The sequence below is a fragment of the Cinclus cinclus genome, chromosome 3 (assembly GCF_963662255.1).
Source record: "Cinclus cinclus chromosome 3, bCinCin1.1, whole genome shotgun sequence".
Lineage (NCBI taxonomy): Eukaryota > Metazoa > Chordata > Aves > Passeriformes > Cinclidae > Cinclus > Cinclus cinclus.
This window is the reverse complement of record NC_085048.1, coordinates 109,984,709-109,995,929: the sequence shown is the minus strand read 5'-3', so window position 1 is coordinate 109,995,929 and position 11,221 is coordinate 109,984,709. Positions and strand designations below refer to the sequence as shown.

The following is an 11,221-nucleotide window of genomic DNA, read 5'->3' as shown; positions in this document are numbered from 1 at the left end:
AACGTTCAAATTAACAATCCAAAACCACTACACTAAAGCAGTATCTCCACCCAAACTCAAACTGAACCCAAAACACCCCACTGTGGAGACCCTAAAAGGCATTCCCTAGTTAGGAAGACACGAGAGGCTTCTCTCATAGCAAGCCCTGTTCTGTCATGCCAATGTAGCCCTGTTCTGTTCCCTGGGCCAGCCCCCTGCCCTCTCCCTGTCTCTCAGGCTTTCGGTCACTCCCACCCTGTTTCCCTGTTGGCTCCCATGCCCTAACCCCACCTTTGTGCCACCCCCATGTCCCCTGGTAAGTGCTCCCTGATGCTCCCCCTGCCCAGGACACCCATCTGCTTCAACCTGGACCCTCACCCCGACGTTCCCCTTTGTCTTTGCCTCTGACCCTGGACTATCCACGCAGTGGCTGAAATAAACATCTCCGTGGATCCCATACAAAGGCCCTTGCTGCTCCTTTACCTGCAACCATCTTAACAGCTATCCAGGCTACAACACCTGGGGAGACAAAGGAGACAAGAAGGATGTCCCAGCTCCCAACATTTCCTTTATCCCTACAGTAGCTGTACTCCAATTACTGCATACGAGAGTTTTACTTGATCCCTTTAATGCCAAGGGACCATGAAGGACTTGAACCTTGTTCAAGTCCAGCCTTGCCTGCCTATTTTGGAGTGGAGGGCAAAGACGCAGACAACTTTGGGCGGGGGTAGAGCTGAAATTGCATTTTGCTGCTTCTGATTTCCTCCCTGCTTTTGCAGCAGAGGGACATCTTTGTCCCTGCAAACCACTCCCCTTTCCAAGTGAAATGTGGGCCTGGCTACCAACTCCAGGTTCTTGAAGAGACTGCTGCGGTTGGCAACAGGAATTGTTGCTGAACTTTTTGTGTTACTTAAACCCCCCCCACCAATTCCACCAAGTGGATGAGGAAAGAGGCAAAGAGATTTCGGTGGAAGAAGGGAGGCCAAAAGCTTGAAAAAAGGATGAAAGAAATGCTCCGATGATGATGATGATGTTAGTAACAAGAATGATTTATTTTTGGCAGCAAATGAACACCCGCTGCCGTCCAGCCCTCCCAGACTGGCAGGTCGAGCGGTGCCGTTTCCATGGCATGAGCTGCTGGTAGCCTGGGGACAGATACCAGAAAGCCACGGTCAGTGGCATCAGGCTCCTGTCCCCCCTGTCCCACCATAGCCTGTGCTCAGGCCAGGCTGCTGGCTGTGCTCAGAGCCCAAACCTCCCAGCCCATTCCCTCCTTGTTAGAGGAGAGCAGCGTGGCAGGACACGCTCCACCTCTTCTGCTCAAGCATGGCACAACAACCTCCTCAGCAGCTGCAAGAGCGACATTCTCGTGTGCCTGCTGCCGTTTGCCCTAAGCCCTTCTGCCACCCAAGCTGTGGAACCGGGTACCCACCTCTGGAGACCTGCTGCCAGGAGAGGAGCCGATCCCACACAAGGTCCTCATCCTTTTGCAGGGGACATCCACACCGTGGACCCTCCCCGGCTAGCACCGGCACGGGATGCACTCCAGGGACGGTACCGGTGCTTCTCCATCTGGTCTGGACACAAGCTGCAATCTTTCTGGAAAAAGCAAAGAACAATTGCATGAAAGTCATTTCAAAACAAGACCTGGAAACAAGAAAAAGCACCAAAGGTTGTCACCGTTTCACAGGCCTGGGGAAGGTCTGACCGCTCTTTATGATACTAAAATCTCTCCAGTGGTGGGGAAAAACCCTACCTTTCCCACCTGTATGCCCACCCCTTCCTCAAGGGCCTGCAAAGCAGAGCAGCTGGGCCATGGCTAAAGAACCCGTCCCCCTCTGCTGTTCCCCATCCACACGGATGGACGCTTATGTCAGGCCGGATGCCCCCACCCCAGCCTGTGCCATGCTGGCAGGAAGAAGCTGTCAGCGAGGCCAGGAGCCGGCTCCCCTTCCACAACATCCATCCCCTGCCCCACCAAAAAGCAGCTGAGCAGTTGGCAGAAAGATTAATATTGTCCACTGCCACCCCACGGGGAACCACCGGCACGTGGCCAGGCTGAGCCCTGCCATGCCTGGAGGCACAAGCATCCCCCCACCCCTGCGCTGCCTGGGGACTCATCTTGATTTCGTCGGGGTGCAGAGCGTGTCCTCTAGGAAGGGGCTGCAACCAAAGCCCATCAGCTTTGCCCTGCCAGTGGCCAGCTCGAGGACGGCGTTCTCCAGCTCTGCGCTGATCTCCAGAAGAACACGCCAGATGTGCCTTGGCTCGCGGGGACATCACGAGGCCATTGAGCTGCAGGGGGATGTTTCCCCTTTTCCACTCTGTGGCAACTTCACTGCACTGTGCCACAATTTCTCCAATAGGATGGGGAGCCCTGAGCCGCTCCCTCCACAAATCGCCGGGGACCTGAGGAAGCACCTCCTTGGCTGTGCTCTCTGCTCCATGCCAGGGCCACTGGGAAATGCTCTGGGCAATTCTTTGAGAGCCACGAGACACGAGCAGCTGCTGCTTGCGGGCATCCTGGATTCTACTGTGCAGAGGGATGGATCTCTGCTGTCTCCTGGGCCAGGTGGGGCTTCTGCACCCAAGAATGTTCTAAAAGGTCATCCAAGGATGGCCTGTCTGCAGGGTCCATGCATAAGCACCACCTGATCAGGTGCTGGCACTCTGCAGAGAGAAACCAGAAACTGCTGGTCAGCTCCTGTCCATGCTCTCCCAGATTTCACAGTGCCCACAGCACACTAAGAGTGCTCAGAGCTGTTCGCACAGCTTCCCATCCATCCTCTCTTCTGGAAGAGAGCAGCAGAGGCACACCTGCCACCTCGTCCAGCTCAGCCCAGGAGATGAACCTCCTCCCCAGCTGCAACAGCAGGACACTTATGTGCCACCTGCCCTCTCCCAAAGCCGTTCTTGCTCCCGCGCCTTGAAGGCCCATCCCCACCTTGAGACACCCGGGGCGGGAAGAAGAGCTGTCCCCGGACGATGTCCTCTCTGCTTTTGAAAGGAAGGTGCCTGCACACCAGCTGATAGAGCAGGATGCCCAGGGACCAGATGGTGGCTGGCTGGCCATGGTAGCGGCCAAAGAGGATCCACTCCGGTGGGTAGTACTCCCGCGTTCCTATGGCACACGGGCACAGCTCATCAGGCCAATGCTGATTGCTCCCTCCCAGCCACCTCCTGCCAAAATGCAACTTGGCTGCAGCCGGCTGAAGCAGCATTCCCCCTCCCTCCCTCCCTGTGTGTTTCACCCGTGGAAGCAAAGGGGAGGAGCTCCACTGCCCGGCTGGGCCCCGGCTTTGGGCTCACCGGCCATCTGGGTGTAGAAGCCGTCCTGCAGGATCGTGCCGCAGCCGAAGTCGATGAGCTTCGCCTCGCCGGTGGCCAGGTCAACGAGCACGTTCTCGGCCTTGATGTCGCGGTGCAGGACGCCGCGGCTGGTGCAGTGCCGCACGGCCCCCAGCACCTGCCGGAACAGCGCCCGCGCCACGGGCTCTGGCAGGAACCCCCCCGCGTGCAGCAGGTGCCAGAGGTCCTGACAGCGCTCCGGACGCTCCATGACCAGCGCGAAGCCGTCGGGCAGCTCGAACCAGTCCAGGAGCCGCACGATGCCGCGGAAGCCGGGCCACGACGCCATCCAGAGCAGCACCAGCTCCAGGGGCACAAGGGCGCCGTCGTGCTGCGGGGGAGCCGCCATGCCGTCAGCGGCGCCGATGCTGCGCTCGCCTTCGCCACCCGCTGCCCGGCGCCACCGCAGCTCCCATTGCCCATGGCCCGGGACGCTGCGCGGCCGCCGCTCGCTCCACGCTCGCTCCCATCGCAGCGTCCCGGCTCCCACCCGGCCGGGCCTGGCCTTACCCCGCCCGCCATGCCCCGCCGCCTGCTCCCGCTGGCCCCGCTCACTCACCAGCCGCGCCCACTCCAAGACGCGGTCCCGGGACACTCGCTTGATGGCCACCTGCAAGCCAAGGCGAGCGGAGGGCTCAGCTCGCCGCCCGCCGCTCGCCGCCCCACCTCCCCGCTCCGAGCCGGCCCCGTCTCTTACCGGAACGCCGTCGGCGAGCCGGGTCCCGGCGTAAACGCTGCCGAAGCCGCCGCTCCCCAGCAGCGGGCCCTCCCGGTACAGCTGCTCCAGGGGAGGCTTCTCCGCCCGTGCGGACGGCACCGCGCTCTCGGCATTCTGCCCGGGGCACCCGCCCGCCCCGGCCGCCGCTGCTTCCCGAGCCGCCCCGGGCTCCGGCGCCTCGGGGCCGGCGGCCGAACTGCCGGGCGGCGAGGCTCGCTCGGGGGAATGCGCCGGCGGCGGGGCGGGAGCCGGGCGGCTGCGGGCCAGCTGTGGGCGGAACCGCGGGAGGGGCCTCGGTCGGGGCCGGGCCAGCGCCGGGGCCCGCGCCAGGCGGAGCCAAGAGACGCTGCTGCTCCACCACCGCCACCAGTGCAGCGAGGAGCTCGTCCACAGGCTCTTCAAAAGGTGCCACAGGCGGTACGGACTGAGCCCCGCGGAGGCGGCACCGCGGCGTGCCCGACAGGGGCGGGCAGGGGGCCGGCTCGCCCACGGCCGCCTTGCGGGGCGCGGCATGAGCCGGGCTGGGAGAGGCGCAACAAAGACGGGACCGAACGGGATCACAGGGAGTCTGAGAGGGAGAAGGGCACGGAGGGCGAGCGAGAACTCGAGCGGAAAACCGATCGAGACAGGCGCTGCTGCTGCTGCTGCTGCTGCTGCTGCTGCTGCTGCTGCGGAGCCGCCGGAGCGCGCGGCCGTTCTGCCGTTGCCTCCGCGAACCCAACGGAGGAGCCGCCGCGCGCCCCGTGGAACACAGGAAACAAAGTAAGAATAAATGAAGCTAATTCCTATTAGAGAAATAGCCAAATAAAGCAGTGGAGGAGTAAAGAAGACTGTTGGCTGGTGGCTTTCTTGTTTGAGTGAGATGAAGCATTTTGTGGGGAAGAATTGCCTCTTCTGACAATTTTGCCAGTGTGGGCTGGAGCGGAGCTTTTAAATTTCAAGTAGCAAAGAGAAATCGTGTCAGTATTGTCATCCCTTTTCATTCTCTGCTGAGACACTTGCAGGCTGCCCAAAGACATCGTCTGCAATATGGAACTTGGACCCAAATGGATTGTTAAGTGTGTCTGGATGTCACCAAATCTATGGGAATGACAAAAACTCTCCAGCAATATTTTTAGTGTTAGAGAATCTAGGAACAATGATATTCTGACCACGATGTTGTTCTGGCCGGGATGTGAAACAGAAATAATTTAATCCACACGTAGCCCTGGTGTGCACAGAAATTTTGTTTGTTTATTTCCTGTCAGTGTTAGTGGCAGAAGCATCCATTGCTCAGTTTGGGAAGGCTGACCCCTGACATGGACTCTCCTCAAGTGTGTCTCTGCCTCTGACACTAGAGAACACTGAGTGCCTTGAGAGCTCGTGTTGCCTGTGGAATGCTCCAGCTGACTGCCACCAGAAGCTGTGGACGTTCTTTTGGTATCTGATGCAGAAAAGGAGTTCTCCATAATACCATGCTACTTAAACCCACATTGGGATGCGGCTGTGTAGTGGCTCACCATGGAGCAGATTGCCTGCTTTGTCACTGCCAGCCCTGCTGATCCTGCAAGGGACCCTAGTGTATCCCATGCCTGTTTTGCCTGCAAGCAAAGCTTGCCTTGCCTTAGTAGTGTGGAGTAAATAGAGAAGTAATAAAATGGACAATTAAACAAGTTACTTTGGAGGAGATCCTCATGCTTTCACACATCAGCCCTGCACCTCATGCTCCGTATCCTAGTTTGAATGGACAGGTGTGTGCTAGGGAAAAAGCAGGACCTTCCCTTGAAATGGAGAAAGTAAAATCCTTCCCACTGAGTCAGTATAATTTTGAAATCAAGAGGTTCTCAGGGAAAGATAGGGGGACAGGAAGAACAGTTCTCTACTAAATATATAACAAGGCCAATCTAAACAACAATAACTATGAAATTAACAGGAACCCAGTCACAGTTCCTTTGGTTGTGTGCTCTTTTCCCCCCTGGTGCAGTTACCATCGCCATTGGCAGTGAGCTCTGGCAGGTTCCCAGTGGACAGGGCAGGTGTGAGGATCCCTGCACAGCTGCAGGAGAGCTGGGGGTGATGGCAGATGTGTCCCAGATAGGAAGGGTGGAGGAGAGACTCTGCTCACGAATCCTTGGAGCAGTGTTGGTCCCGGTGCTCCAACAGGATGCTTGGAGATAGCAAACTGAAGCAGGACAGCATCCTGGCAGGGTTGTGAGGTCCAACACCAGAAGAGGCAGCATCTGGCACTGGGATGGCGCGGTGAGGTTTTCCAGCTGCCTTCCTCCTTCCAGAGCCAAAAAGGGGTGAGTACCAGTAACTGCCCCCCCACCCTCCTTTACCTGCTTCGAATCTCGTGGCCTTGGCCTCCTTCCCCCCACTGGCCCCACCCTCCCAGAGAAACTCACAAAATCAGGGAAGCTCTCCCTTCCCCATCTCAAGGTCTCAAGGACCTGGCCATCCTTAGCATGTCAATGGGAAAAAATATAAAACTATTAAATATAAAAAAACAAAATATACCACCAAATATATACACAATAAAAATATAACAACAAAATTATTAAGATAGAATCAAAATATATTTATTGAAACCTACAGATAACTATCAGAACATATGTACATCTGGAACTATACAGGCTAATGCATAAATCCTTGTCTTCAAACGCTCTTTGGATAGGCAGCAGCTTCTTCCTGGGCTTGGAGGAAAGAGCTCTTCTGGACAGCAGGAAAGGACTTTGTGGGTAAATGCACAAAAGAATGTCCAGAGAAAACTTGGTGGAAACACAGGAGCCAGGCAGGTCTGCAAAATGGAGACACAAAATGTAACAGAGGCTGCAATGCAAACCTAAAGCATCTGAAGCTCCATATTTCATAGAACACATTTCTTGGAAATTCATAAATAGCTGCACAGGGAAACATTCTCCTACCATCACCCTCTGGAGGCAGGCCAGGGGCACACCCTGAGCCACTTCCACAGAGCTCCCAGGGGAACTCCCTGGCCTCTGGACTGCCCTGGGACAGCAGGGAGCCCAGAGCCCTGTGCTTCCCAGCAATGGCTCAGCTGCACATGCAGTCTCCTGCTCCTCTCCCTGCCCCACAGCTCAGCAGCCCTACAGCTCCACGGGGCACTGGCAGCAGCACAGCTCATGGCAGGGGGCACCTGCAGGTTACAACTGCTCCCTGGCAATGTGCACAGGCTCTCCAGGCTGGCACAAGACCCTTCCTCCCACCAGAGAGCGGCCCAGCTCCCACCTTACCTCGGTGGGAGGCTGAGCCATGCTAGTCCTTCACTTTGTCCTCAATCCAGAGTGTCTTCAGGCCCCTGAGCATGCCATGACTAGGAAGGGCAGTGGAGAGAGCAGGGGCAGATGCACACCCTTCCTGAGTATTTTGTCATTTCTGGCACAGCTAAAAGGTCAGAACCGCAGGTGTCCATCTCAGCACTTGGTCAACTTGCTGGAGAACATCAAGCCTTCACCAGCCCAGGATGCTGGAGAGGTTTTCCTGGACATGTGGGGGCTGGCTGGCAGCACGCTTCTTCAGCTTGGTGCCCATCACCTCGTAGAGGGCAGAGGCGAGCCTGGTGACCACCGTGCGCACATTGGCGCTGCGGACAGGCAGCGCCTTGTTCTCCAGGAAGGACCAGAGCACGGGCAGGGCGTAGCGCTGGACCACTTCAGGGCTCCTGGCATAAACCCCTTCCACAAGCACTGCCGGGACAGAGACACAAGCTTCTGAAACAACAACCTTAATGCAAACAAGGATCCACCTCGAGATTTGCTTCTTGGAAGCCTCTCTGGCTAAGAGCAGCGAAATAGCACACAGAGCCCAACGATCCAGAAATGGCCAAAGCAGCTGATCCTCCCCAAAATAGAACCACCAACACCTCAGGAGTACTGTCTCCAAACAAATACTTGCACCTGTGGCAGAACTTGTACCTTTACTGGATCATTTCACAACCTGTTTCAACATCAAGAATGACTAAAATGTCAACTTCCCTTTCATTTCCATTAGGAAGTTGTCTAAACCCACACTGAAGATTTGGAAATGCACCATGGAGATTCAATTGAAAGGTTTCTAAGAAAAAGGACAATTCCATCTTTGTGACCCTTGATGTCAAAGTGCCAGAATCCAATCTGGCTCTTCCCTTTGCTCAGTGGCACACAGCAAAGGGCACTATTAGACCACACTTCCAAACTCCAGCCCACCAGACATGGGTGCTGCTTGACAGCTGGATTAGAAACATCAGTGACTAGCTGCTGTCTTTGGCACAATGCTTTTGTGCCTTCCAACAAACAGCTGCTTCAAACCTCAGGGTGTCTTAGGTAATTACCCAGACCTCATTGCTGTGGCATTTGTGCATCTCCACATTTTAATGTCATTCCCCCTCCCAATGTTAATGGCATTTTTCTTGCAATGTGCACTGCAATAGTAGAATGTAGAGAGAAAAATGCAACACAGATGAATGAAATTTAACCACAACACGAGTGTCTTCTCCCTTTCTCTCTGAAGCCTACTCCCTGCTCAATTTCTGAACTGAACTTTGTCAAACACAGGCAAAAAATTGACAACCAACAGGCTCCTTGCATGGCAGATGTGGCTGAGACATCAAAACCTGAAATGCTCTGGACACCATTCATATTTTCTGATCAGGCAAAATGTTATGCAGTAACCACTTCTTATTCTGTGGTGGAAGAGACTTCATTTTCTCTATGCTCGTAATCCACCAGCAATCATCAACATTTAAACACTTCCTGAAAGTGCCCAAAATCAATTCTGCCAAGCAGGAAAAGGGTTATGGCATCCATTTCAAAATGGGTGTTAATTTCAGTTAAAATCCAATTCAAGACATTGGTCACAATGGAACTTGAGAAAACATTGTTTGTTCCCACTAAATCTCAGAGAGAACATCTGCTCTTCCTAAAAGAGTCCTAATTTATGTTTATTTCCTTTATTTGAAGAAGAGATCAAAATATCTCCAAAACTAAATTCCCTCTTCCTAGACATCTACTTTATCCCAATGCCCTTTCAAGCGCTTTTGACATTCTCAATCACCGAACACTGAGCATTTGAGATTGCTGAAGAAGACACAACATCTATGAAACATTGCATTTAAAGATGCTGGCACACTTAGCAGTGAATTTAGACCCAGTTAAAGCAAGGCTGTAAATCATCTTGTCCACTATATAGAGAGATTATCACTTTTCCATTCCTGGGCTGTTGCTGACATAGCAAGCTCCTCTGAGGAATCAATTATCAGCTGCATTTGTAGCATTTTGGACAGCACTGACACAGGAAGACACTGTTTGCACACCCTGAAATGCTCAGTCCAATGTCACTTTGACAGCACAGGCAGGGAGCCTCAGCACTCTGCTTCTGCCCCTCTGGCCCCAAAGGCTGCCTTGCACCAAATCCGTGCCCCTAATCTGGGTGCTGAGTTTTGACCTAAGTTGTGACCCCCAGGCAATGCAGGGTTCAGTCTCAAAACTTTTCAAGAGCAAGATGAGAATTCTGTGAGGACAAAACAAACGGATTGCCTGAAACAGCACTTGCTACATTTTCCCTAAAGGACCAGAGATGACCCTGAGCTCCCAAGAGAAGAGCCAGCTCGGGTATTTTTAACCCCTCCCTTTCCTGGAGGTGGGCTCTGAGATGCCCCAGTGAGAGCTGGGCCCCAAGGCCGAGCGCCACCCCCGTGCCAGGTACTGCACACCTCTGCAGCAGCCAGGGAAAACCTGCCAAACACAGCTGCCATGGGCATTGGGCAGGAGGGACAAGCTCAGCACCTCCTGATTTGGAGCAGCTACTCTACTGTCTATTGCCAGGAATGCCCTGGAAATGCTCCCTGGGGAGACCTCTTGGCTTAGCAGAGGCCATACCTGTGATACGCTCTGTCACATCCAGCAGAGCTTGGCCACTCAGCTGACTCCATTGGTGGCTGAACTCTTTCATCAGTGCTACTTTATCTACAAGAGAAACACACGTTTCTGCTCACTCTTCTGAGGTCCTAGGAGAAAGGAGAGTGGGGAGGGGAAGGGCAGGGGCAGCCCCAATTTATAAAATCAAGTAATTTTCTGCTGATGTACTTCTTTCCTTCCAGCCTATTTGAGGGGGGTTCAAATTCCCAAAGAAAACCTCTCCGTTCACATTTGTCAATGCAAAGTTGTCTGCTGGACCTGGAGCTATGTTAAACTTTCAGATCAAGGACCTCAAGAGTTCAATCACATGTAAGCAGTGAAAAGGTTTTGAACTCCAGAGCAAACAGGAAGAAGTCCAGACTTGGGATACACAAAGGCACAGCGTCAGGCAGTTCAGGAGTTCGCAGAGCAGCTGAGGTGGAGAAAAGTGGAAACTCCCCCTGAAGATCTGCCTCTTCAACACTCCATTTGTCAGGCATATTTCTCCTGAGCAGCATTTTCAGAGCTGACATAAATCTCTGTGACAAAGGAATTTAGAGCAGTCCTTGCCTGTGTAGGTATTTGCCACAGCCATCCTGCCCCATGAAAACAACATGTGGAACAAGACATCACTGACAGCTGGATTTCTATCTGTTTGTTTTAAGGAAATGCACTTGGTGAATCATAAGTGTCCCATTTGAAAAAAGAAGACAAATGGGAAAGGTGGAACAGAGGCAGCTACTGCCTATAATGTGGAGCCTTCCAGGGGGCTGCTCTGCAGGAGCCATGATGGGCCAGTGTCCCTTCATGGCAACAGCAAAGCTATTCATTTGGGAAATCTAATGGGGTCCAAGCAAACTCCAAAATCCCCTTTGCCTCTGAATTGTAGCAAAGCTGTAGTCCAGGACCTCCTCTCCAGACAAGCAGCACAGAGCCAAGGGCTCCTGGCACTTGTGGGAAATGCTGATGCACATTCAAGCCTCTTGGGGGACTGGTGCCTAAGGACTGCACCCCCACAGCTTCTGGTGGATGTCAGCTGCAGTGTTCCACGGGCAACAAGAGCTCTCATGGCACTCAGTGTTCTCTTGTGTCAGAGAGGCAGAGACACAGTTGAGGAGAGTCCATGTCAGCCTTACCAAAATGAGAAACGGATTTTTCCAGCGCTTTCACAGCTGCAGCATGAACCCCGGTATCCTTTGAGTTCAGGCTCTTTAGTATTCCTTCCACTAAACGGACAATCACGGGGTTCAAGGCATCTTCCAGGATGGCTATCATTTCTGCCAGCACGTCCAGCGCCATCTGC

General features: G+C 54.1%; 1 protein-coding gene across 1 annotated transcript in view; it reads right to left on the bottom strand.

Moving 5' to 3' along the window:
* Positions 1 to 2,530: 2,530 nt before the first annotated feature.
* Positions 2,531 to 11,221, bottom strand: part of LOC134042002 (serine/threonine-protein kinase pim-1-like) — a gene marked incomplete at its 3' end in the record, with an annotated part of 28,895 nt that continues 20,204 nt past the window's right edge. The window contains exons 3-7 of the mRNA XM_062489074.1: positions 4,025 to 4,120; positions 3,887 to 3,937; positions 3,289 to 3,658; positions 2,924 to 3,100; positions 2,531 to 2,649 (exon numbers count right to left, since the gene is read on the bottom strand). Of these exons, the coding sequence (XP_062345058.1) occupies positions 2,531 to 2,649; positions 2,924 to 3,100; positions 3,289 to 3,658; positions 3,887 to 3,937; positions 4,025 to 4,120 (813 nt within the window). The remainder of the gene's footprint in view (positions 2,650 to 2,923; positions 3,101 to 3,288; positions 3,659 to 3,886; positions 3,938 to 4,024; positions 4,121 to 11,221) is intronic.